General features: G+C 38.3%; 1 protein-coding gene across 2 annotated transcripts in view; it reads left to right on the plus strand.

Moving 5' to 3' along the window:
• The window catches only part of EIF3H (eukaryotic translation initiation factor 3 subunit H), a 91308-nt gene that overhangs the window by 56654 nt on the left and 7747 nt on the right, over positions 1–26907 (plus strand). Inside the window, exons 3-5 of one of the 2 annotated variants that reach the window (XM_075141256.1) lie at positions 16306–16473; positions 17972–18071; positions 19497–19646. In XM_075141256.1, coding sequence (XP_074997357.1) covers positions 16306–16473; positions 17972–18071; positions 19497–19646 — 418 coding nt within the window. The remainder of the gene's footprint in view (positions 1–16305; positions 16474–17971; positions 18072–19496; positions 19647–26907) is intronic. The other variant, XM_075141257.1, reaches the window with a different exon arrangement.

Genomic DNA, 26907 nt, shown 5'->3' on the forward strand with positions numbered 1-26907 from the left:
CCTAAAAATCTCACTGAAGGGTTGTCCACTGCAGAAATGCTGTAGTTTACCATGGACTGGGTTATGCTGAGTCCCTTCCCTTCCCCAGTGGAAGTCTGTATTTGTGAAATCCCTGTGGATTCAGCTCTCACGCTGAGGTTTTGGTAGTGCAATTGTCAGTTTGTCGAGTGTTTCTAACTCACAGGACTCTGGTGAGGCCGTTTTTCACGTGGAATCTTCTCTTCCACCCGCCGAAGGAGTGTGACGCGGTCTCCAAGACCCCTCAACTCTAAGTGTGAAAACTCAAGAAAGATTATTTGTAGCAAAAGTGTCTCAGACTCTCAAGCTAAACAGTAACTGAAATGATTTACTATGCAGAAAAAAAATTATTTTTATTATGCTACCAACCAACATAATCTAGTTGGTGTTTTATGGCTAAGGACTCTGTGCACCCACACCACAAGCTCTGTGTCTGTGTGGATACTTAATGCTCTCTAATAAGCAGCGCTGTCAGTAGCTCGCAGTCTTCCTTACAGAAAGAAAGATATTTTTAATTTTTTTTTTTCAGTCCCCTGGAGTATATTCTTATGATAGAATATGGAGGAGGTATTGGAAATATAAATTGCAGTTTTTAAGTAGTTGTTTGGAGACTCTGAGAACGGTATAAACATCTTTCTTCTGAGGCAGAGAAAACTTTTGACAAAGTTTGCAGTATTTCCTGCTGGCACCTGATACTATGATTGTGATACATTAAAATAAATTAGGAAGTTTAAAATAATTATTTTAAGTAAACAGAAATTGAGCTTATTCTTACCGAATTATGACCTTTCCAGATACCTCAAAGTTGCCACTCTTCAGCTCATTAAACTTTTATTATTCTGAACTGTTTTCTGATGTGAATGTATATCTGTGGCATGTGTAAATTTTTGTTTTTCAGTGAAATACTTCAGAAAATAGCATTCTTTGTAATATCTTGCGGAGAAAGGATCTTCAACAGTTCATTCTATTATTCAATAATAATTTCTTATATTATTATTCAAGAGAATTTACTGACTTTGCTATTGATGGCTGCAACAGTTTTTCTCAATTTTCTTGATTTAAATGCAGTTTTAAACAGAGGAGATCATGGTCAGTGTACTAAGATGTGTTTTAATTTGTATTTCTTTCTGCCATGTTTCCCCATCTGTTGAACAAAATGAATTCTCTAGGCCTCTTTTTTCAAGTCCTCTTGACATTGCAGTTCAGTGTTATTCAGTCCTTGGCTTTGTTTCCTTTCTGTTCTTTGACAGGTCTGTATTTTCCATATTGAACTGCAGTCGCAAATCTAAGCACAGTTTGTGAAACAAAATATTTTCGGACTGGCTTACCCATGTTAATTTTTTGAAACCATTTCTGTTGCATTTTTGACATTTAGTGAGAATGGCTAAAATAAATACAGTCTGTGGCTGTTAACCAAAGATTTTGTACCTATTGTGACTAGTGTCTTGTTTGCATTTGAAAAAGTATTTAGGCTGAATCCTTTGAGAATTATATAGTCCTCTGCATAATTGCTTTTAACGTTTTCAATAACTAACAAAAAGATGAACGCAGAATGAAAATAACTGCTTTTGAAACACACAAAGTCTCCTCTGATGAAATTTCACACTATGGTTGTTTGTTTCTAAAAGCCTGTATTTTACTCAAACCAAACTTGGATTACTTAGATTGCCATAATTTTTCTTTAGTGTGTAGCAGAGCTTTTGGGATCTTGGCCCCTTTAATAAAAATTTAAAAATTGAACAATAATATTTTGTGTGACTTGAATTAAGGTTTGGTGATTTTTTGGTTATTTGTTTCTTTACCATGTTCTAACTTATTAAGCCATCTTTTCTGGTCATAGAACCACTGAATAGCTGAGTTTGGAAGGGATGTCTAGAGGTCTGTGGTCCAGTCCCCCTGCAAAAAGCAGGGTCAACTAGAACAGGTTGCTTAGGGCTTTGTACATTTGGGTTTTGATCATCTGCAAGGATGGAGGCTCCACAGCTTCTCTGGACAGCCTGATTCGGAGTTTGTCCATCCTCACAGCTTTTTTTTTTTTTTTAAAAAAAAAGGGGGGGGCGTGGTGGTATATTTCCTGTGCCCATTACTTCTAATCCTGTCATTGGGCACCACTGAGAAGAGTCTAATTCTTCCGTCTTGATATCCCTGCCCCTCCCTGCTTAAGTGTTTATGCACATGGATAAGATCCCCCTGAGGCTTCTCTTCTCCAGGCTGAACAGCCCCAGCTCTCTCAGCCTCTCCTCCTGTGACAGATGCCCCCCAGTCATCTTCATGGTCTGTCCCAGAACTTTCTCCAGTAAGTCCATGTCTCTCGTGTACTGGGGAGCCCAGCACCTCAGATGCGTCCCACCAGTGCCCCTCAACCTACTGGTGATGCTCTGCCTAATGCACCCTAGGAGACTGTTGGCGTTCTTTGCTGCAAGGGTGCATTGCTGGCTCATGGTCAACTTGGTGTCCACCAGGACCCCCAGGGTCTTTTCTGCAGAGTTTCCTTCCAGCCAGTCAGCCCCAGCGTGTGCTGGCGCCTAGGGTTATTCCTCCCCAAGGACAGGACTTTGCATTTCCCTTTTCTGAACTTTGAGATTCCTGTCAGCCTGTTTCTCCAGCCTGTTGAAGTCCCTCAGGATGTCAGCACAATCCTCTGGTGTATCAACTACTCCTCCCAGTTTTGTGTCATTGCAAACTTGCTGAGGGTGCATTCTGTCCCATCATCTAGGTCATTAATGAAAATGACAGAATTCTGAGTATTGGACCCAGTATTGACCCCTGGGGCACAGCACTAGTGACTGGCCTCCAGATGGACTTTGTGCTTCTGATCCTGCATGCCTCATCATCACTGTGTCTTTTATCTGAAGTCTGTTTGGGTATTATTAATCTTGATGAACTTTTTTTCTCCAGCTATAATTTAGGTTTGTAAATATAATTTAGTTATGAAGGCATTTTGGCAGTCAGTGAAATATAGGTACCACCAAGCGATTCGATGATTCATCTTTTCCTCACACGGGGCTGTTTTGCTTTGGGGCTGTGTTCAGAGTAAATGGTGAATGCTGTCCCAGGGGTTTATAATCTTCAGAGAAGAAGCAGGAATGGAAAGAATTGACTTGTCCAGTCCCCATCAGGGAGTCCTTCAGCTGAGCGAGCAGTGGAACCGCAGCCTCCTGCCTCCAGCTCCGATGTACTGCACATTACACTGTGCTTTTTCTCTTACTCGTTAGAGAATTGATTGCAGTGGATCTGTCCCCCTGCTTCCCAACTTGTTTCCCATGTACAAAACCTACTTTAAGTTTATAACTTCCTCCTTGGCACAGAGCACTTTTTCTGCCTGTTTAAACAGGGTGTGAGTTTAGTTCTTGGCTACTTTAAAAGAACAAGCCACACTTAGATATAAAAGTTGCAAGTGTTATGTTGCTGAAATATTAGCTTTGGCTTGCAGAATCCTGCCATATGATGTTACAAGCCCTAGAAAGGGGAGAAATTCACCCTAACTCTGTCTTGTGTAGCTTGATCCAAAAGCCACGAGCTTTATTTTCTAAATTTAATATTCTTAAACTGTTGAGGCTTTTAGTTTTGTTTAAATTATTTGATATCTTTTGCATTTGAACATAGTGCATGATCTCAAGTTGTTAGATGCCAGAGGCTGCTTGTGAGAAGGCGTGACTGTCTTTCACCTCAAATATCTAACCACTCCTGTTTTTATTGTTCCTCTTGCTGTGCTATGGAAAAGACTTTTTGAAGCTGGCCTGAATTCATTGTTTCTTTGAGGACACATTGAAGAAGTTATACTAACAACAGGCATTGCTAGTGTTAGCCTGGGCTTTAGAAACTCAACTGAGTAATACCAACAGTAATGCAATTCAGTAGATACCTTGCAGTGTTATAGCTCCTAACTGCAGCACCAACGCACAGTGAAATGGGGATTTCTGTTTTGAGTTACCTTGGTCTGAATTCCCTAACTGTCAGGTTGTTATCTGGGCAGTGGTGTGAAATCATAAGCTGGATTTTTTTAAATGTTTTTTTTTGGGGGGAAGGGGGAGTGGGGGAGGGTGAGTTGGTAGAGATGAACCTTGTAATGCTACGAACAAACACATGCCGTGTCAGGCTTCTGTGTCTTGCTGAGAAGTTACCTTTCCATTATTTGTTGTTGAACTTGCTTTACAACACCCTTTTTCCATGTATATAAAAGTATGGCCATGTGCGTTAACATTTACCACAGTATCCACCTTGATTCTTGGTTAAATGCATATTTAAATATGGGGGGGTTGTGTATATTCTCTCTTTCTCTCTGTTCCTCCCCTCCCCCCCATATGTGTACATGTACGTATACACACACACATAAGTGAAAACAAGGAAGCATTAAGTGATGATGAGAAATCTGATTTCCTTGGGAAGAAAATGGGACCTGTAATAGCTAACTATTCAGGTTGTCCAAGGCAAGGTTGGAAGTCTGATAGGAATAGTTTTGGGATTTGGAGAATGTTAATGCATCAGCACAGTTGGGCTGGATCTGTCTTGGCAGTTGAAATGTCATTTAGTTGTACCAGGTTTTACTTTCTTCACATCCATGTGGAAAGCCTCTGAAGACTAAACAATGCTTGTTTAAGTACTTCAGTAGATTCTTGTGTGTTAAAACAAGGACTCGCATTTCCTCCCCCACCCCCCCAAGTGTGGCATGCTAAATTGTATTTTTCTTCTCCAGATTAAGGAGTGAGTATTCTGGTAGAAAGGTAGTGGGAACTGGAAAAAGATTACTTTCATGGTTCTTGGGTCAAAATGGTGTAGTTGCTGCCAGTGAGCCTTTCAAAACTCTACCTGCTGGCTTTCCATGACATCTATGTGTAAGTTTCTAACCCTGTGTTGAAGTATCATATTGGAGTTATTTAGAAGTCTGTACTGTTATGCCTGAAACCATACACTTTTAAAACGTTAAGTACCTTAATACTGTTTCACTAATTAAATTTTGCACATGCTACTTGATAGCTGTTGTGGCAGCAGTCATGTAAGGAAACAGTACAACGATGTAGTAGTGATGTTCTTGAACATCTCTGTGTTGGAATTGGCATAAAAAACAAGGTTTCACCTAATGAAGCATAACATACTTCCTCATTTGATTAGCTCCAAAATTCTTAACACATTGTTTTTCGTCTAACATTGATGCTTAGCTGTATAGGGTGAGATGGGTTTGAAAACTTGGATGCCATCAGTTCTGGATGACGATTTTCTGGTCAGAATGTCATGTTTCTCATCACTGTAAGCTCTTGCTTCCTGCTAGTATCTGTGGCCACTGAATAATTTTTTGCATCTCCAATACCTGCTAATGCTATCGCCTGTCATGTTGACATTTACATAATATTATTTGGCTTCAGGAATCGAAGGAGGCTGATTTCCACATGCAGGAAGGGGTTGCCTCTATCAGAATTTGATTTAACCTGCTGTTTCTTGGTGCAGCCAGAAGCTTCCAGAATGATTGTGCCATGGCCATTGGCAGGGAGGACTTAATAAAAAGGCATAAGTTTTCAGGAGATGTGAAAATGTCTTGTCATCTGATTGCAATAACTTAGGAGGCTTTCTGGCAAATTCTTTCACAAGGTTTGAACCACTGGTCCTACTCTTCCTCCAAAATTGAATATTTTTCTTCAAGTTCTTGAAAATGTTAATCAGGGTCTTCTACTCCTGAGCCCACCTACAATCAGTTTCCTTCATATTGTTTCACAAACTCTAAACTATCCTAAGAGAGTATTGAGAACAGCTCTTGGTAAACCAACATGCTACAATAGAATATTAGTGTAACATGCATCCCTTATGAATATTTTAATATATTTAAAAAAAAAAAAGACAGTTATTTCAGATATTTAGTTCTGGCTCTCATTAGGCATCAGCTAAGTATGGATCCACAGCCTCCACATGTGTAACACAAGCCTTTCACTTCATCTATAGAAACATTTAGGTGCAGGGGTTGTTTAGTTATCCTTTCAGAAACCTGCATGTAAGAATTTTTTTTGTTAGCACTAGGATAGTAAAAGTGATAATAAGTGATGTTGAATATGTCTGTCTCCTGTGTAGCGGTTGGATCTGTAGCTCGAGAACTAAACCAGCAGGGAACCCGTCACTCTCGGATGTTTCTGTCTGCAAGCTGAAGAAGGGTATAAAGATTTTTATTGTGTCAGGGATTGCAGGCAAGAGAACTTGATTCATTTAATCTGAAAGTCAATGGTTGCCAAAGAGAATGGCTGACCCTGGATTTTGTAGTGGAGAAATGTTTTCTCATCTGTCTACTAGGACTTTGCCTGGATTCTGACTTACTCGTACCTTGTGTGAGTTAAAGTTACGTTGCTCATGGCTTGAGGACTTGGCTGACAGCAATGAGGAGTGCATGTAGACAGTAGTACAGCAGAGATCCGAACGAAGCTACCCTTGGTTGGAGCTTTCATATGGTTTAATCGTTGCTCTCTAAGCTAGTTGGATGGGATGTCTCAGTCTTTCTTTGTGTCATGGACAGTTAAATAGCTACCTGTTCAATGGGATGTGTTATGGAGCGGTGTCAGGTGGTGTTTTAAGAGCGTTGTAAGAGGTATACTGAAATGTCCTTGTGACATTGTGTTCATCTAGGTATTATAGAAAGCTCCTAGTTATTGCTTTAAATGAGGGGTGAAAGTTAAGTGCTATTCTTGCTGGAAAAAAAAGAAGTTAATACGGCATTTTGCTGCTGTTTGATCAGTGAGTAGTAGCACCTGGGCTAGATAAAACTGGTAGACTTTGTAAAACTAATGTGAATTTTGGGAGTTGCGTGGGGTCCTCCTTTCTTCCTTAAAGGAGCGGTAGATGTTAACTGCTTCAAGCCTTCCTGGCACACAGGGAGATTTTGCTCTGCACAAATAGGGCCCCGATGGAAGAAGCTGTAAGCCTGAGGCTGAAGACATGCTCATGTTTTGTGGTTTGGTTTTTTTTTTTTTTCTTTCCCCAGGTGCACTTAACACATTTGAAAACTAGATACTTGTGTAATTTTGATTCAAAAGACATGTGTTTACAGGGGTAGCTACCATGTTGTTCTTCTGTTTTGCCCAAAATTAGAACTTTTCTTGACTGATTCTCCCTGCCAAATGTTTAACAGTGTTATCCCTACATGATGGGCTGATGGAGGTCACAGGAAACGAATAGCTTGTGTAACTTTCAACTGAAGAAACAGTCTGCAGCGATGATTTTCTTTTAATGAATCCTGATTCATTATAAGGACAATTCAGGAAAATTGTTGCATGGGGGCTGTGTCTGCTTCAGTGTTTGGACCACATTTTGTGAGCTTGAAACTTAAGAACAGTGTGAGAGATTCTTCAAAACAGACGTGTGGATATTTAATACCAAGGCATCAGAAAACCACTTGCTTCATTGTATCTGGTAAGACAAGATGGGTGTTTTGGCTTTAAGTAAGCTGTCGAAGATGTCCCTCCTCTTCGCCCTGCCCTTTGAATTTTTGCAATGCAAACACCAAGAGTGGTACAAGATACCCCAACTTTGAAGCTTTACAAAAAAGAAAAATCTTTTTCTGCTTTTCAAGGGGAGGTGGGGGATTTAAAAGCCCCCAAACCCCTTATGTGAAGTCATTATTGTTTTTCTTCACTTACTGAAAAGTTATTAACAAAATGAGACTGACTTTCTTGTGATGTGTACTGTATGACATTACTGATTTTCAAAATGCAGTGATTGCTAAGTTGTTTCCATTTCAGTGTCTGTCCCCATTCTGCTTTCAAATTGTTGAATATGAAAATCTGTATTAAATTAAAAAAGTAAAAATGACCATGCAATTCATTAATCTTTAAACATTTCCAAATTTTTTCCAGATAATTTAATAACCTCCCTGAGCATTTATGTAATATAAAATTTCATAAGGCTACATTAATCTGATTGACATTTATGTAGGAAAGGAATTAGATTTTCACCACACATTTTTGTGTTATTGTGTGCTTAATTGCTTTTTTACTTGTAGCGCTAAGGTAGATATGTTGATAATATTTTGTAAAGAAAGAGCTTTTATGTGTTAATGTAGCCTCACCAGAGTAAACAAGCAAAAATCAATGGCCAGTAAAAAAACTTAAGGAAATCTTACTGAACTTTTTAAAATTTGTTTTTTTAAAGGAGGTGCTTAGTCAGATATGAGGTTACTTTAACATACAGTTGGTTTTTGACCATGCTGATTCCTTTTCATGCCTTTAACGCTATTTTACATTTTAGTGGCTAGAATGGTACTGATTGGACAAAAATTGTGTAAGTAAAGTCTTCAAGGTGCTGAAGTTCATGGGAATGCATTCCTAATAGAAAACATTTGATGCTTTCATTAGGCATTTGATGTTTATTAGGAAATAAGATAGCATCATCTTGCTCTTTTACAAGGAAAGCAAGAATTAAGTTGCCCAGATGGCATTTTTAGTAGTATAATTTACTGCTGTCATGACTATGTAGGCTGACTGAAACTTTTTTTCTTGATAAAGATTTTAATCTTGTATCAAATCCATCTTCAATCAACATAAAAATAGTAGTGTAGTAAGCCAAATGGATGCTTAGATATGGATAATGTTTACCTGCCACATAGGAGAAGTTTGAGGATTAAGTGGTGAGTGTTCGTAAGATACTGTGAAGATGGAGCTTTCTGTATAACTGCCAAGAAAATTACTTCAAATATGTGGCAGAAAACCTTCAAAATATGTTGCATTTTCTTCTGGCAGTTGCTTCTTAAAGATCATTGTGAACAAAAGAGTGAAATCATATTGCTTAATTCAAGATGCTAGTTTAAAATGGATTTCTGAATTAAAAAATGCTTTCAGAAGTGTTTTAATATTTCTAGAAGATAGTATTGTAATGCTTTTATCCTTTGGAATAATGTTGCATACCTTGGAAAACAATTTTGCAAGTTATCTTGACAGTCCTGCCCATCATCTTTAGACTGTTCTTGAGGCTTGGGCGTGTTTATTTAAAAACAGTACAAATTTCCATTATCTTGAGTTGTGTAGAGAATTGTGTGGTCAGTGAGATTTATTTAGTTTGTCCAAAGGCTTATCTGAGTGTTTGCTCATGTGTTAATAAAATGATATGATAGCTTGATTGGTTTGATTGCCTCCTAATTCAGTGGTTATGTGCTTAGACCAGAGCCTCAGGCTTGCTGTCAGAAACCACTGGGTGAGTGCCAGCACATGTGCAGGAAGTGGTGTGCTTCCATTTGCTGCTTTCCCCTTGTCCCGTCACGCACATCCCCATGCTCCCCATTCCCTTGTTTTACTCCTTTTCTCTGAAAACTTGTCCTCATCCTCCCTTATTCCCACCAGTGATACAGCTACCCTTCCCTACCTTGCCCTGCTTTGGTAGGAGGTATGTCCTTGTGCTGGCCCATGTCTTGGAGCCACCTTTGTAAAGCAACGAGGTAGTGATGGACAGTTACTGCCCGCATTGGTGCGGTGTCCCACACTCCAGGACGGTTACCTCTGCCCGTACTGCCAAGCCTCTAGTCATCAACTCTGGTGGAGACTATGCACGGGCAACTGCTGTCTAAACTGGCAATAAATAACAGTCTGGAGATACATGCTTACAGCTTGGGTAAGTATCTCCAGACAGAAGCACTCCAAACATGTTTTATTTAATAACTTTTCAGTGTTCACCTAGTGATTGTGATACCTCCTCTGGGTGTCCCATACTTTTTCTGTAGAACACAATTAGTATCACACAGTGCTGTAGTAAGACTAACATTGAATTGTGATCAAGGTTAAAAATGAATGAGTTCACTGAGCATACACAATGAATAGTTACTTAACGTTTTCCCTCTGTTTCTCCCCTTCTTTCTCATAAAATGAAGGACTTTTTGCTTTAGAAAGCATTAAGATACTAGCAAAGCCTCAATTGCTGTAATGAACGTCTACTCACGGAAGATGGTTGGGCTTGCTCTTACTAGAGCAGTAGCATCGGTGGCATGGATGGAGGTGATTGCTACAGATTTGCTTTCAATTTATCCCATGGTCTATAAAGAAAATGCAGATTTGTAAAGTGTGCTTTTCAGATAGTGTGTGGTTTTTCCACCGCAGTTGCTAATTTATTAAAATATAACAATTCCTTAAGAAAAATTTAATCCACTTCGGACAAATATGTTCTGCCCTTTTTTCATCCTTGAATTTAGCAATTAAAATGCAGTTGAATTAAGTCTTTTGCCTCACTTTTGGTTTTTTGGTCTTATGATTGACTATGACTCTTGGACTTTTGCCTATTTTCAGGTGATTTTTTCCCATCCAGCTACTCACAGGCCCTGTTCTGCTTAGCTTCCAAGTTGAGAGGAGATCTCAGGTGCTTTCAGCCCAGTATAGCAAAAGTGCATAAAATAGAGTACTGTTTTGTAACCCTGACTTGATATTTCAGAGGAGGAAATGAATATTATTGAGGAAGGCAATATTTACTTTTAATTTTTTTCTCCCTGAATAGGAGAATTGTTGAGTTACTGAGCTTGTGCATTTGTCTTGGGAGAAGGGGCGGAGGGGGTTGGATATAGATAAAAATCTGCAAATACGTGCATGCATATGTGTTGCACACTTAAGCTTAAGAAATATATTTCAGCAGTATCTAAAGGCTTTTTCAGATAAAACATTGCCTTTGCCGGAATTAACTGTGAATTCTTGTTTCTCTTTGCCCATCCTTTTTATTTGTATTTTTTAACCAGAATAAGTTGGTTGTGGTACTAATTATATTTGTATCTTCACAACTGGAGTTGTTATCAATAGATGCAGTCATTGTGATTCATAGTTTTTTAGACAATTAATTGAGATTGTGTGTGTGGAGGGAAACGAATTAATCTGTTGTCTCCATAATTCTCTGTGCTTAATTAAATTAAATAAATCAATTTTCCTTCTTTTCAAATGCATACGCTGGTTCCTTGAACTAGCATCTGCTAACTTGTTTTAGTCATTGAAGATACTGTCTGAAGCATACATGTGGTTTGGCAAAGCTTAATATGTATAGAAAAAACAGAATTTTTTGTGCTGCTAAAAAGTACCATGTAGTGTGTAGCACTTGTTCAGTACGCATGCTACCACATGGTAGCACTTCAAAAGAGACAAATTATTGCCTTAAAAATACTATCCACATAGTAGTGGTGCTATAAAAAGAATATTTTAGCTGTTTTTCAATGTAGTTTGACCAAAATAACCAAAATTTGCCATGTTCATATTGCCAGTTAAATTCAGAGAAGCGTTAGTGTAGAGGCTGGATGCTGTTTCTTCTGGTGGACCTTTGTGTCCCTTGGAAAGTATGCCCAGTCTTGAGTAAATTTTAGTTAGTGACAACCCTAAGTTTTAGTTCATCTGTCTTCTGCATGCCCAAGATTCTGCGAGGAAACAATATTCATCCTCAGATACTCCAGAGAGTCTTTTTGAGGAGGCTGTTGTGGGTGAGGGCGTACTAAAGGTCTACCTTGTCCTTGAATCAGTGACCTGCCCTCATGAAGACATGTGTAACTTCTGGTGTTTGAGTTCATAGTTTAAGGACAAATTTGTGAAACATGAGTCAAGACAAACACTTAATTGTGAAATCCAGACTGAAGGCTATGCAGATGTTAGTGGTTCGTTGCATAGAGTTGGTTGTTACCTCCTTTGGTAGCGCTGCCTGTGTCCGGCACATGCTGCAGCGAGCTGGGTAAGCAGTGATGTAAAACCAGTCTACGGCACGTGGTACTGGGTATGAAGCTCTTCCACTGTGGTGGGGCTTAGCTTTTTAGGAGACATGTTGGTTGCTGCTCTTAAAACCAGATTTCTTAAGGCGTATCAACTTAAAATATGTTTTGGAAATTAAGGCCTTGAGCATCTGAGGTGCCGTCAAACGTATTGCCTCCAGGCCATCTTTGATCAGGGTTTCACATGTCATAATATTTACCAGCAGTCTGAATGTGGCCAGGCTGAAATGCATCTCATCTGATGGTAACGATAACTATGTAAGGACTAAATTTAGGCAACACGTACATTGATATGTGACCTCCTGAGAGCTGGATTTTAATGAATTGTTTATAAAGAAATAAAAATAATACAGTTTTAATGATAAATAAACTTGCATCATGTATCAGGTTGCTACAAGAACACTCGTTTTGGAAGCGTTTTAGAAATAAGCTGTTATTTCAAGAAGGATGTGAATTTGCCAGTTTGTAAACTCTGGTGTCTTAGATTTGTTTGCATTTTAAAATCATCACATGGGCCTTTATTTCCTTTTTTCAGTGCCTCAGTTGATTTGACCTATTCTTAAATTAGGTTTTCAAATAGTGAAGTTATTGACCGAGGATATTTTAAGGTATTTAGAGAATGTGGCTGAGTTGTCCCAGTGTTGAACGGGTCATCACATTAGTGTTCAGTTCTTGGCCTTGTCTCTGATTTATTATATAATTTTGGGTATGTTATTTTCTTATTGGTAAGGTAGGGTATATACCTCCTATATGTTAAAGCCCAGATAAAGTTTCTAATGTTGCCAGTACTTTTTAGAAAAAGAAAAAGTGTTTATGTTATTTTAGTATTTTCTCTAATCTTTTACAGGAAGTTTGTTAAAACATAGTTGAATTCAGGGGGAAAAAAATACCCACCAAACTACTGTAGGGTTTACTGGTTTCAGTCAAGGGATTTTGTTAGTACAAATCCACACAAGTCAGTCATGTTCAAGCACAACAACCATACTGTATAGTTTTGCACTTTTTCTGCTTTAGACAAATTATAATAACACTTTCTAGCTGTGTTAATCCCCCCTCCTTTTGTTTGCAAGCTAACAAAAAAATTGCCCTTTTAGAGGAAGCAGGGTTTTTTTTAATAATAGCAAAAGAGAGACTCTTCTGTTTAAAAAAAAAAAAAAATCCACCCCAGAAAGGTGCTCAGGTGCTCAGGAGATGCGTGATGGCTGAGGAGGCAGAGGCTGTGCATTCTCAATGCAGGAAGCACGCTGAGAAGCGCAGGCATGACTGTTGCCTTTCCTCATCATAAGGACACTCCTGAACAAATAATTTGCTTAAAAATATAGGTACACTGTTTAAATGTGGGGGAGAGGGGGAAGCACCCTGGTCTGGCTGTTCCCCTGCCCTTTTCCTTGCTCACCTCAGTTTTGAGCACTCTCAGACTTAGTGGCACTGTTCAGTGGCACCTTTGCGGCGTAGCTTGGGAAGGACTATGACTTGAAACAGTGAACTCCTTGTTAGAAGAAGTGCGTGACCATCCCAAGTCCTAGCAGATTGAGGACTGGGTGGGAGAGAGCTCTTGTCCAATCTGTGCTAAACTTCTAGGTAAAAAGATGATGTTCTGTAGATTGGGCAAAAGATGTAAAGAAACAGTGGTAACAATATCAACAAAAGCAACTTGGGGGCTGTTACCCATTTGTGCAAGTTGGCAGCTTGTTGGAGCTATCTAGCTACTAATACATGTTATAAAATATATATGTTTGGTTAAAAGAGTTTCCATTTCTCCCTGGTGGGGACTGCATCATGTTTTAATTTCTGCAGTTGTTTTCCCAAGGCAGAGATGTTAGCTATTGATGCTTTATTGGTTCTTTGAGATTTTTCCGCTATTGCCTTCATTATCATCTAACTGCTAACAGTCATGAGAGGAGGAATTGCTGACTTGAAATCTGGATGGTGTTCAGTGAGTCCTTTTTCTTTTAAACGATATCACTTACACTTACGTTCAGTTACATATTGCTGGTTATACCATGTTTAAGAAAAGATGTTGTCCTGGAACTTGGTTACTAGTTACCTCTCAGATGAACTCTTAATTAAGAGTGTGATATACCTTTATTCAGGTCAGTAAAAGATCTGTATGTTTTCTTAGGGTATTCCCTCTCTTTAACATTACACCTCTTAAGGGAGAAATTATCTGAATGGGTCAACCACATGATTTCATAGGAATCTCTATATAAGTATCTTTTTCCCATCATTACATGACCACCTCTGCTTTGACAGTGTCCTCAATTACAAGAGAATTGCCACTGCAAGGAGCAGTCTAGCTCAGCTGTCGAAAAATCCACATTTAACTTCCTTCTCAAAAAATGTTTTATCTCTTTCAGCTGCTTTTGAAAATCCCTTTCTAGTTTTTCCTTTTCATGACTTCATTTGGCTAGAAAGGATCTAACCATAATTTCATGTTTTAGCACGTTGTAGCACGTCATGTCAAAAGCAAGTCTTACTTGCTTTCCACACAGATATAACTTCGAAAAGCTTCTTTCAACCAAAATAGTTTATTCTAGCTACATTTAATAAATGGATCATATGCTTTTTTCAATTCAAAATCATGGTCACAGCAGGATTCTTTTAGTTTGTTCTGGGGAAGGTCTGTTTTCTTTACGTTTTAATTGTAAAATTTAGAAACTTAACATCTTCCTCCCCAAAAAAACCAACAAAACCTTTAAGTTTAAGGACTGAGCTTCTTTGTCAAGCTAGATCTTAACTTTGCTTTTGTGAGAAATGTTGAGATGCTACCTGCTAAAGTATTGGGGCTGCTGTGTAAGGAGCATGCTTGAAACTGGCCACTTTTTCTGGAAGTTGTGCAATGATTAAATTTTATTTTGATAAAAATATTATATTATAATTTATTTTGGTTAAAATTTATTTTGATCTGGCAAGGGGAAGAGTTTTCATACTGACTTTAAAATAGCTGTTTGATCAGTTCTGCTGGCTGTCTGTACTGAAGAGTGTGGTGGCATCTTTAGATTTGCCTTGGTTTAGAGACAGCCAAATGGTGCAGGCCTTTTCTTTGCTTGCAGTGTTGTTATGGGATTTCAGACTGTAGCCTGGATGGTTTTGCTGTATTAGTTTTGGGGTGCTGTATTATCATGGTGTCCTGGGTGAAACACATATTGCAAGTCATTTCTATTAAGATATTATGGAATAGAATGCAAGCATCAACATATACTGATGGAAAAAGACTGCAAGGGTTTATATAAGTGTACGTAGATTACTTTAAAATTATTTTAAAAATACAGTCAGTAAGATATGGCATTTTAATGAAAAGGGCCAGCAGACTGCAGAATGTAGTTTGTGCTGTAAGGGTGATAAGTTGGAAAAATATTTGTCCAGTCTTGAAAAATGTCTCCTCGTATCTTTAAAGAATATGGTTGGATTTTTTTTTTTCTCTTGAAAGGATGTGAATTGGGGTCTGAAAATGTAGCACATTCTGTCCTCTAATTAATTTATGTTGCTGTCTTTTATAATGAATATCGTATTTTCATCTGTGCAAGGAGAAGGCTTGAAAAAAAATTCCCAAAAATGAATGCATAGGAGGGGGTTGTTTTTTATCTTTGTAAATTTTGTAGCTGCAGACAAAACTTAAGGATTGTGTAGTGTTGTTGCATTTGATTTCCTATCAGTTGGCTGTGAGTGTTGGTTCATCGGATAATCACACTGAAATCTGTTTCCTTAAACGTAACCAGCAGGCACAGTGTCTGTCTGTTTAAAAGGTCTGATAAGTGATAAGGTGTGTTGATCTGCTCGATAGGATTATGTTAAACATTCCTGAATAGAATTCTGTTCCATCAAGGCAATCTGTTTGAATGAAACATTTAGTAGAAACAGAATTTATGCGTTGGTACAATGAAACATTACAGCTGTTGGTGTAAAAAGCCTGAGAAAAGATGTTCTCTGCTGTCTAAGGAAACTTACTCTATATAAATATGTATGTGTATTATGTATAATATATACGTGCATGCATACTTATGCATTTATATACATCTAAAAAGAAGAAACAGTGTTGAAAAATTGAAGATAAATGCAATCAAAACTATCTGACACTTATGGCTGCTCCCCCAAACTAATACTGAAAATGTAGTTTTACATTGTGAAAAAGACATAAATAGTTTATCTTCTATTTCATATACTCATTAAATAATTCTCCTTTTGATTCCAAAAGTCACCTAATTCCAGACAGTATTACAACTTAAATCATAATATTTCTTTGTTACTAAATGGTAAAATGTTACTGCTTAATGAAACCCAGTATCAGATTTTTTTTTTATGAATGAGCAAGGTAATACACACTGTAAATGACATGTAACAGTTTGTTGATAACTTTAGCAATTAACTGCAGCTGAAAAAAGTCTGCTTACTCAGGCTAGTCTTACTCTCATTCTCTGAGGAAGCTCTGGATTTTAATGAAGACAGTCCAGCAGTGAATAAACAAGCTTCTACGCAGTTGCAAAAATGAAAATAAAATCAAATACAATTTACTCATTTAGTATCAAGCTCTCTCTCGAAATAGTACAGATTGTGTAAGTTTACTTTTTAAACATACTTTTTATTTAATCTAGTTCAATACCAGATGGAAATGATGCGAAGCCTTCGCCACGTAAACATTGATCATCTTCACGTTGGCTGGTACCAGTCCACGTACTATGGCTCTTTTGTCACTCGTGCCCTCCTGGACTCCCAGTTCAGTTACCAGCACGCAATTGAGGAGTCTGTAGTTCTCATTTACGGTTAGTATGAGGTTTCCTTTATTATTCTTTTCCCCTCTTAATATTATTACTACTATTTTTGTATTCTGTCTTTTGCCTGTAAGAGTAGCCTGGCAGGCCTTTTCGAGTAAATACCAACCCTGTGTCTACGGCAGCCTCAGCAGCAGCTAAGTCTAGACAGGGTTTCCTTCTTTCTGTTTATTTTTCTTGCTATCAGAGCCCTGATGTGTACGTTTTGGAATGCTGGAGTAGCTGCTTCATTTTTATTCCTTCATCTCCCCTCCCTCGTCGAAGGGGCTGGTGGAACCCGACCAGATGTCTAACAAACCCCGCTTGCTAGCGTGTCTGGCTCTGTACGTGACTGACCAATCATCGCACGAATTGCCAAGTTTTTTTTTATACCTCTGACAGAAGCATACAAAACCTGGACTGTTTCTTAGCACAAAGATTTTTTTCTTTTCTGCCTATTTAATGGTGTTTCCTCAAGCTCTCCAGACCAGATGTTCTGTGCTGTATCAGAACCATAGGCAATTTAACAGCTTTATAGCCTCCCCCTCCCCAAACACTCACAGTTTGCCATATCTGGCAGACTTGCATATAGTTTCCAGCTGAGAAGTAAATGTAACGTCCTGAGTATCTGTCAGAAAAAATACTAATGAATACGATCAATCTTATGAGCTGCCCCAAAATTGTTTCAGTATGTTAACAATTGGATTACAGTAAAGAACAAGTTGTTAAAGTATACTTATATTGGCTGGAAACATTGCATCATCAGACCTTGATGAATTTTCCACTTGTTTCAGTCTATTTTGGTTTTCATTTTATCACCAATTGCTAAAAGTTTTACTGTGTTAAGTTTCAGACAACATGAATGTTAACAGAGCTTTTATTCTCATGTTGGCATGCTTCAGCCGTTATCATACTGCAAGTGTTAAGCTTCTTTGTCCTAGGAATGTAACAGTTTGTTTAGAAAATTTCCCCCTAAATTCGGTAGAGTATGTCAAGGCAAAACTAATCTTTTTATATACCGGTTGAATTGTTACGCACAAAGCAGCAGGGCAGCTTGATCTGAATTAGCTTATTGCTACTCTAGAATTACAATTTTTTTTGTATAAAATGTAGTTTAATGAATATTTTAATTTACTGCATAATGACTGGAGGGAAAAATCTTTATTTAAATGAACTTACATAAGTTCTGTGGATAGTTCATATGAAAGAAAAGAAAACGTGAATTAGACCTTTAATGGGGAAATCATGTTGTGAGTAGAATGGGTCTCGATCCCCTATTTCTCCAAGTTAAGTTTATTAATTAGCTTCACTGTATATGGTTGGATGTATTTTACATTTCAGTACAATAGGTTTACTTCTGCTGTAATGTCTTGTCTGTGTTGGTTGTCTTAATTTTTTTTAATAGGACTACTTAGTTATTTTCCTCCTATTTATGTCATTCAGATATTTAAAAAAAAAAAAAGGCAATCTGCGGTTAGTAATAATACGCTTCCTCCATTTTTAATTATAGATCCCATTAAGACTGCCCAAGGGTCTTTGTCACTAAAGGCATACAGGCTGACTCCCAAACTGATGGAAGTTTGCAAAGAAAAAGACTTCTCTCCAGAAGCGTAAGTAACTTAAAAGACTGTTTTCTCATAGGTTTTGCTGGATTCTTTGGGAGGCAGAAGGGTACACGGGGTGATGAAATACTGTATTTTAAAATCTCATGTGATAGTGTGTGCTGGGGAAACTGCGTATATATGGGTAGCGGTAGACGTGCACTGATACAGTGGGCTGAGAAGGCATGAAAGTCTGTCTTTGGGCATCTAAATAAGGGCTGAAGTGGTGGAACTTGAAATGATTTTGGAGATGGTCAGCGGGCTGCCTGTCAGGACCATGGTGAAGATAGCTGTATCTGGGAACAGAGTCAAAAATATAAAAAAAGAAATGGAGAAGGGGAAATAGCTGGTCTGTCTTTAAGCTCTTTTTTTTCCAGAAGGAAAATTGAACAGGTATTCTGGAATAGCTGTTCATCTGTATTTATTCCAAATTAACTCCCCCGTGTGGACACAGTATTTTGGAGTAAAGCAGGATAATTACTCTGTTTTCAGAAGATTAGCCGCTTGTAATAGATGTAGGCCTTAGCTGTCATCTTTTTTCCTCAAACAGCTTGGTGTTCAACAGCAAAAACACGAGCACTTATTAAAATTTCTTCGTTGAGGAAAATTGGAATGTTTTCATTGCTTGGTGTCTAAATATAACATTTCCATGATGAACAAACAAATCTGTGCTTAGTCAAAAAAAAAAGGGGAGGGGGGGCGGGGGTGGCGAGGCAAAAAGCAAAAGTTTTTATTCCAAAATCCAATATGCATACAAAGAAGTTAAGGATGTATTTCCTTAGAAACTTATAGATCATGCCTTTATTTCCAGATTTTATTAAAGCTATTACTGTCTACTTTATAATAAAGCGATAACAGTAGTTTTTATATGTATATTGTAAAAAAAACCAGATACTGGAAATTTATATTTTAATATCCACCATGGAATTTAATTACTCCAAAATACACACTATTTTGTCAATCTAATTTTTGGTCAGTAAAAGTTTTAATTATTCAGCTATTGGGGAAATTGTTTTTCATTGTAGTAGTTATTATTTTAAAGGTATTTCAGTATCATGTGATAACTAACTGTTCACTTCTATTTAAGAAACCCTGATGGCAGGGAAATCAGTAAAATATTTTGGAAGGGGCAGAGTTAATCCTGTCAGTACAGTCTTTTGCTGGAGGCTTTTTCATGTAAGTAGTGTATTAGCAAGCAAAGCGGCTGCTTGACTTCTGAGAGTTTTTCCTAGAGCAGCTTTTCCTAGTCTTTGTAAACGTGAGGTTTTGCCATGCAAATGCTCTTTTACCAAAACTTGACTCTTGTTTGATTGTGGAACTATGAAAAATCAAGAGTTTTTACAAAATTGCCAATTGTTGTTGGAGCAACAATTCAACAAAAAGAACAAGAGAATTACTGGTTATATTAATAAATTTTTAAAAACTTTTTCACAGCTTGAAAAAAGCAAATATTGCTTATGAAAACATGTTTGAAGAAGTGCCCATTGTAATTAAGAATTCATACCTGATCAATGTGATGTTGTGGGAACTGGAAAAGAAATCCGCAGTAGCCGATAGACATGAATTGCTCAGTCTGGCTAGCAGGTAAGTACTTGTTACAATAATGGATGTATTTTTATTCACTTTCCCAAACCACAGTTTAACACCTTGGGTGAAATCCCAGTCTCATTACAGTCCATGGAAGCTTTGCCTTGACTTTTAATGGGGTTAAGACTTTACCCTTCATGTTTTTTTGCTGAAGGAAAAACTGCATGGTATAACTATAGCATTAGATTCAAGGACTACATTCAGTCTGTAATCCGTGTATACCTGTACTGCTTGAAGTGTATAATCTTTTCAGTGGTGTATATTTGTTCAAGAAAATACTGGCATTCAGAAAATTCAGGTAAATAGATCTGAAAATAAAAATTGGTTTTGTTAAATATTCCTTAAGTAATTCTATAAATGGTTTAATAAAAAATAAATTGCATTTCTTGTACTTTGGTAGCAGGATGCATTTGAAAATAAAATAAAATAATAAAGCCTCTGTCTGAGAAACTGGCAAAAATTATCAGACTGATTGTCATGACAGCCAGCATTCATGATGTCAGAAATTGTTTAAGAGTTTCTAGAATGATCTTCCCATAACTTTATCTAAGAATAACTTTTTGTTCTTGTAGCACTTTGCCCTGAAAATATCTTTATGATAACAAAGTAGGCATGACCTCTAGCAGTATAATTAGAAATTTGGTGGTGCTTAAATCTTACACAACACATTACGGTTAATTGGATTATTATTAGGCTGACCAAAATAACCAGATACACAGAATGATGCAGTATCTTGTTGCATGTAGAAACTGAGATGTATTCACTAACAGGTTTTTGGGGTGTAACACTTTCTTTTTACGTCAAGGTATTGTCTGCCAAGATTCCGATCCCCTCTGACTCTGACAAGCAAGTTAGCTGAATACTAAGTGGCCTCTTTTCTTTTTCCTTTTTTCCATGCCCACCCCCCCATCATGTAAGGCTGTTGTTAATGGATCCATATTGCTAGTGGTCCATATGTTGCCTGCGTTAGCAGAAATTTTCCACTCTTCTTTCTTTACTTGAGCTTATGTGGATGTATTGAGGGATCTGATAGCTTTTAGAGAAACTGGTCAAGAGAGAACAGATAAAGGGTTGAACGCTGCCGGGGAATTTACCGGTGTCGCAAGAGATACTTGTCAATAATTTTGTACAGTAAAGTTGTGACTTTGTACCTTGGAATTAGCGAAGTGAAGAATTTTTGCTGAGATGTTCAGTCTGCTTGAGTTTGCAGGCTTTCTGTCAGGCTCTTTCCTTGGTCAAAGATCACAAAGCTTTCACCATCTGAGGAGAGAGGGTGGGCACTGGGTGTAGATGACAGTGATTCCTCATGAGCTCTACCACTTTCCTGTGAAAAGGAGGACCGTGCTGAGGATGCAGCAGATTTCCAGGTGACCTGACAGCATTGCCTGTGATTGTTTCTATGGGTTTGCTCCTGTAAAAAGGGTTGGAATTACCCAGCACCGTGGATCCTAGCACGGGCTGCTGCTAGTCTCGCGATACAATTCTGGAAATGGAAATTAATTTGAACAGATCACAAACCACAGTTGAAGTTTTTTATCAGCTTTCATCTTACATAGTAACTGTTCCGTACCATTGCCCTGACTCAAGATAAAAGATAAGAACTGTACAAGTTAATTTCCTTTCTGGAATGATGGTGTTAATAGCCTGGTGTAAGACAGGCTTTTGCGTTTGTCCTCACATCAGTAAATGAGATGAGAAGTGAACAAGAAAAACATGAGCACAAAAGAAAAAGGAAACTCCATCATTTTTATTTAGGAATCCTTCACAACAGGAAAAAATGAGAACTTTTGTCGTAGTGAATCAAAGTTTCTTTTCAATGGGTGTTTTCTTGGAGCAGTGCAGTGCTGTTCTTGATGGTGACACAGGTGGAACTGGATTCTTTATAAACCTGGTTAAAAGCGCCTTTTCAATTAAGTGTGTTTCTTTGAACTTACAGTTACTATCCTATATACTAGCAGCAATTTCTTGAGCTTCTTGCAGTCTCGAATTTCCCACTAATGGGGAATTAATTCAACAGATTCAACAATTTTTAGAGGTATTTCTGAATTATGTCTCCTGAACTGACTTTCCTGGCAGCATTCTTCTGGCTCACCAGGTCTATTTGAGGAACGTAAGGTGCATAGTTTTGTTTGAAGCAGGGTAAAGTTTTTGAAGTTACCCCAATGGGTTTATTTGCAGGTTTTTGTATGAGTCTTTTTTTAATATTTGATAGCTGCTTTAGAGGCAGGTTACATTCAGTAATATCTTACATTGGTATAACTCAGCTGGCAAATTAAAACATTTTAATGCTCCTTTATTCAAGGTAGGGTGACTTATACTGCTTGCTGAAATATTTAACTAGTTTTCACTTGAATTCAACAACTAAGATTTCTCTGTCAAAGAATATATTGCCTGAAGTAGGGGAGTTTAAACCCCCACTATTCTGGAGTTTTATTTTCATTTTTGACTATGAATAGTTGTGGCTAAAACATCTCAGGTGTCAACTTTTAATTTTGATCCATGTCCTCCTCACTTAACTTTGCTATTACAGAATTGGTTGGCAGTAATTTATAAGTCTACTTTTTTTTTTTGGGGGGGGGGGGGCGTGGGGCGTGGGGAGTGTTTTTTGGGGGTTTTTTTGGTTCTTTGAGAGCATCCCTGAACCTTTTTTAATCTTCTGAAGCAATGTTTTTGGCAATGAAATTATTTACCCATAGTTGTTCTCCTCTGGAGAGTTTGTTTCAAGATTCTCACATGTTCAGCCACCCACCTTGTCTGAGTTTGAAGCTGTACCTATTTGAGGTACTTTGTCTGCACCTTAATATCTTTCTCCTTTTGAAGTACATTTGTGATAATTGTATAGAGTAGTTTACTTTTTTGGGCATAAATTTGTGTTTCTCTTGTGAAATCTGAATTGACTGGAGTATTTTAGGGAAAGAAGTTGAAGGCAGAATAGCACAAGGCTAGCAAGTAATAGCAAGTAAAGGCCTTTTGCTCAAACTGTTATCCTCCTGCTACCCTTAAGGATCAAAATGTCTTGAAGACCTTGGAGTACTGCCAGTCTTTTGATAGAGACTCAAGAATTAAAATCCTGTCAGATAATGTTCCAGATCTTCAGAGAAATAATTACAACCAACTTTCCCATTCTCATCCATCTCTTCCCTATTCTATTGATGATCTAGTTTAAATTAAAAAAAGCTTTTTTGTGGTCTAGCTTCATAATAGGGTTGTTCTATAATATCTCAATTTGTCTCAAGCAATTTTTCTAATAATGTGCGTCAGTAGAAGCAAACATGTGCTGAACATTTACTGCAGTAACATCTACTTGGCAGATATATTTTTCAAACATCAGATGCAGTATTTTTGCAGAAGTGACATAAGGAGGGTTACTTTGGCTTTTGAAAACAATATTAACCTTTATACATTGTACTGCTTATTCAGAAATCTCAATGTGCTTAACGGATTATTAAGATAATTATGAAAATCTCTAATTTGCAGATGGGGGAAGCTGACACAGAGAGAGTAAATGTGTTGCCCAAAGGCACACATCAAAGTCGGAGTAGAAAAGGGAATGGAGCTCAAGACTCTGACTTACATATCTCATTCAAACAAAATCCTCTTAAAAAGAGCACAGGTTGAACTTGGGCTGAAATGCTGAGATGTAAACAAGTTCTACTAAGCGGTGGGAATGTTCCTTAGAAATACTTAATCAAAAAGATATGCTTTGCCCAGTAGTATCTCTCTAATCCACCCAAAGCTGTTCCCACCAGGAGGAGAAATGCTGCACAGGGTGACACCTTTCCCAAAAAACAGTGACTCTAAGAGAGGCCTCAGTAGAGCTGATGGAAAGTGGAAAAATGGGGCAGCAGATACAGCATTTTCGCTTGCTTTTGCTGCTGCCTTTTCTCATCTTCCGTAGCCAGGATGCAAGCAAAATGAAATGAAGGTAAGTGAGGGGATCCATTTATAGTGGTGGTAGGCAAGTTTAGAGGACCATCTTTTTTTGGACACCTCCACCTTCAGAATTGTTATACCCAAAAATTAGGTGCCTGGGTAGAGCACAGTGATTCAGATCTCAGAGGCTGGGCGCCTCTGCTCGCTCCTGGGCCAGTGCAGGTAGGTGGGCTTCTCCAAAGCGCAAGCTGAGGCCCACGAGCTGTGTGCAGAGACAGTTAAAACTAATGAGCAGGACACGGGAAGCTGAGAACGATGCGAATTGCTGCCTCTCTTTGAAGCTTTAGAGTCTGACTCGAGGCTGCATTTTGGGTGTTTCAGACCTTTAGCGAGTATGTGTCTGGAGCCCTGTCCTGATTAAAGATGCTGAAGTAAATGTGGGCTTCATGTGTAGTTCCCCATTATGAATCCTACAGAAGCGGAGCCAGTTTGAGGTTCCAGCCCAGCTGCTTGCATCATTCCTCCCCACTACCCTCATTTCATCTCTACACCCCTCCCACCCTCAAAGATTTTTATTTCTTCATCTGTTTCAGAATATGGCTGTACAAATAGCTTTGTGGAATAGTCTGGTGGAAAAAGTCAGGCTGCCACTCTTCCCTTCCAGCCTTTCCCTCAGCCTCCCTAAAAAAAAAAAAGAAACCCCAACAGAGGGTGTTTTTGCATTTACAGTAGACTATTTCACTGAAAGAGTTTGAAGTGTGCCCACGCAAACAGCTGAATCCATACAGCTGAGAGTGCTGTAATCCTTGGGCAAAGGGGGAGGGAGGGGCAGGAAGATGCTGATGCTGGAACCTCTTAAACTGGCTGTGCTGGCAACAGCAAACTGCACCTTTGCTCTCCTTGAAATATATCTGCAAAGGGAGGCTCTGGTGGTACGAGCATTCCCTCAGGAAGACGGAGGCTTGGATTCGGGTCTCTTAGCCAGATGTGTATCCTAACAGGGTGCCCTCGTGCAGTGAGTGATCCGTGAGTTTAATTAATGTATAGTTGTTGCTTTCTCCTTCTGTGGATGTTAGACCATAACACTGCCAAATGCAAGGCTCACCAGTGGGAAGAACAAGACAGAAAGGTCCATGATTGTTATCTGCAGATTAGGCTACTCTTTTCACAGGTTTCTGCTTCTCACCCTCAGAATTATTTGACCTTTGTATTTAATAATTGTTAAACAAGGAATCGGAAGTAATCGATGTGGCAAGGACTTGATTTCATATCTGCCCTTTTGGGTGAAGGATTATACCCTATCAAGTATAAGGCAAAAATGCACAGCAGGAAAAATTGCTTTGCAGGGTATACTTTCTAGTCTGTTTTTTTTCTAAGCAGACTTTGAGAGTTTCCCTTTGACAGTCTGTATGTGTTTGTCCTTTTTTTGAATTTTTGATTAAGTCATCCAAGCTACACAGATAAGTCTCAAATGATAAATTTCTGGAAGTTTTACAGGTCACTCACTACAGGTGAGTGATCCTAATAATAATTCTGGTGAAGGAGTGCTCTCACATTAGATTATTTCTTCATTAGATGTGTAAGAATCCACATGACAGATATTTTTTGACTGTCCTAACTGCGGGAGAAGCTCCATTCTGTTTTTTCTCCTTTTATTATCTATATTTCTCCCACAAAAAGAACACAATCCCCATGTGTGGACTTTCTGGCATAGTATGATAGCAATTCTGCAGCTGATATTTTTCTCCTGTGAAGATTCACTGGTATCCAAGGTGTGGTGGTCTCCTGGTGCTATCTTAAGGTGGAGCTATGTCTTTTAGTTCAATTCAAGAGTGTGCTCAGATCATCACCACTGAGTTATCTCAGGTTGACTCGTTTCAGATGAAACTAAACTGAATATAGGCCTTAGGAGGATACCTACTGTGCTTCAGCCACTAATGGGCTTTCAGATCACTGGACCACATCAGAACTAGTGATAAGAAACCCCCTAAAACACATGTAGTGTGGGCATTGGTTTCTCAGCACCAGCTGTTTTGCTTTATAGATCTGTTCCTGTTCGTTTACACTGCTCACTAATCTAAATGTAAAGTCCATTTAATTGACTCTTTTGCTGAATCAGCTGACTGAAATGCATCCATTGAAAGTGCAGTTTCTTTATTAGCGATGCCCTCAGAACAACAACAAATGCACGTGCTGACCTCCATGTTGTCTACATTTGACGATCACAGAGCCTTTTAGGAAAGTGAGTCTTGATGAGGATGTGAGCAGCATTTACTGTCACACCTGTTTTTTTGGTTTTTTTTTTTTAAGTTGCATTGATGCATGGGGGGCATTTAGGTACCTAGCAGTGTGATCTTTGAGATCTGCTGTAGGGGAGTGCACAAGGTAAGGAGGTGCCTAAAAGAGCCTTTGGGCTAAGTAAGTGTATGATGAGTCTTATGGGCTGCAGCAAAGCTCAGCCCACTTCCTAAATCTCACCAGAATAAACTTCAGCTGAATAAAACTTAAACATTCTATATATACATTTTTACAAATTACTTCCTATTGGTCTTTCTCTTTTTTTGAGAGATGGAGCAAAAAAGGGTATCAGCCATATGAGAACAGAGGAAAAAGCTGGTCCTGTATTTGCAGCATACTTATCACTTCATGTCTCAGTTCACATCTGTTTAAGTTATCTGTTTTTAGCTTTTTGTTTCCCTGGCAATGAGAGCAAACACAATATTACTGCAATTTCTAACAATAACTCTCTGTTTCTGTATTCTGCTGTACTAAGCTGGTCCCAAATAGATTCACATAAAATCATTCTTTGTAACCAGCTATATTTCATACGGACACTATCTGTAAAATAATTGTGTATTCCTGATGTTCATATACCCTACAAGGCTATTAGTGTGTACCTACATAGGCATTTCTGATAATATCCAGTTCTAAAACTAACTCTGTATAATATAAACTCTATAAAAAACTGAAAATATGCACACCCCTAGCCATGGCAATATTCCACAGTTCTAAATATCATGTGCTTGAGATGTTCAACCAAAAAAACCCCAAGAAGTTTAAAAATAATTATTATAGTGGCGCCTTTCTTGCTGTTGTGTAGCTGAAGTCCTCCTCACCATCTGAGGAGTTGTACGCAACTGAGAATTAAAACTCTGGCTTGTAAATAAATTGTGGTCTGACGTTACTGATACAGCCTTTTGTTCAGTGAGCAGGCAGCTCAGTTAGTGAAATAGCTGTCCTAGTACTCGGAGGTAAGGCTGTCTTTAGCTACATTCTCAGCAGGTATCCTCTAGTGCCTCAGTATGTTACCAGCTTCTGTCTCCAGCTATGAGTTCTGCGGAGTGGGGGAATAATTTACACTTAAAAAGGAATGTGCATAGTATTA

The sequence above is a fragment of the Calonectris borealis genome, chromosome 2 (genome assembly GCF_964195595.1).
Source record: "Calonectris borealis chromosome 2, bCalBor7.hap1.2, whole genome shotgun sequence".
Taxonomy (NCBI): Eukaryota; Metazoa; Chordata; class Aves; order Procellariiformes; family Procellariidae; genus Calonectris; species Calonectris borealis.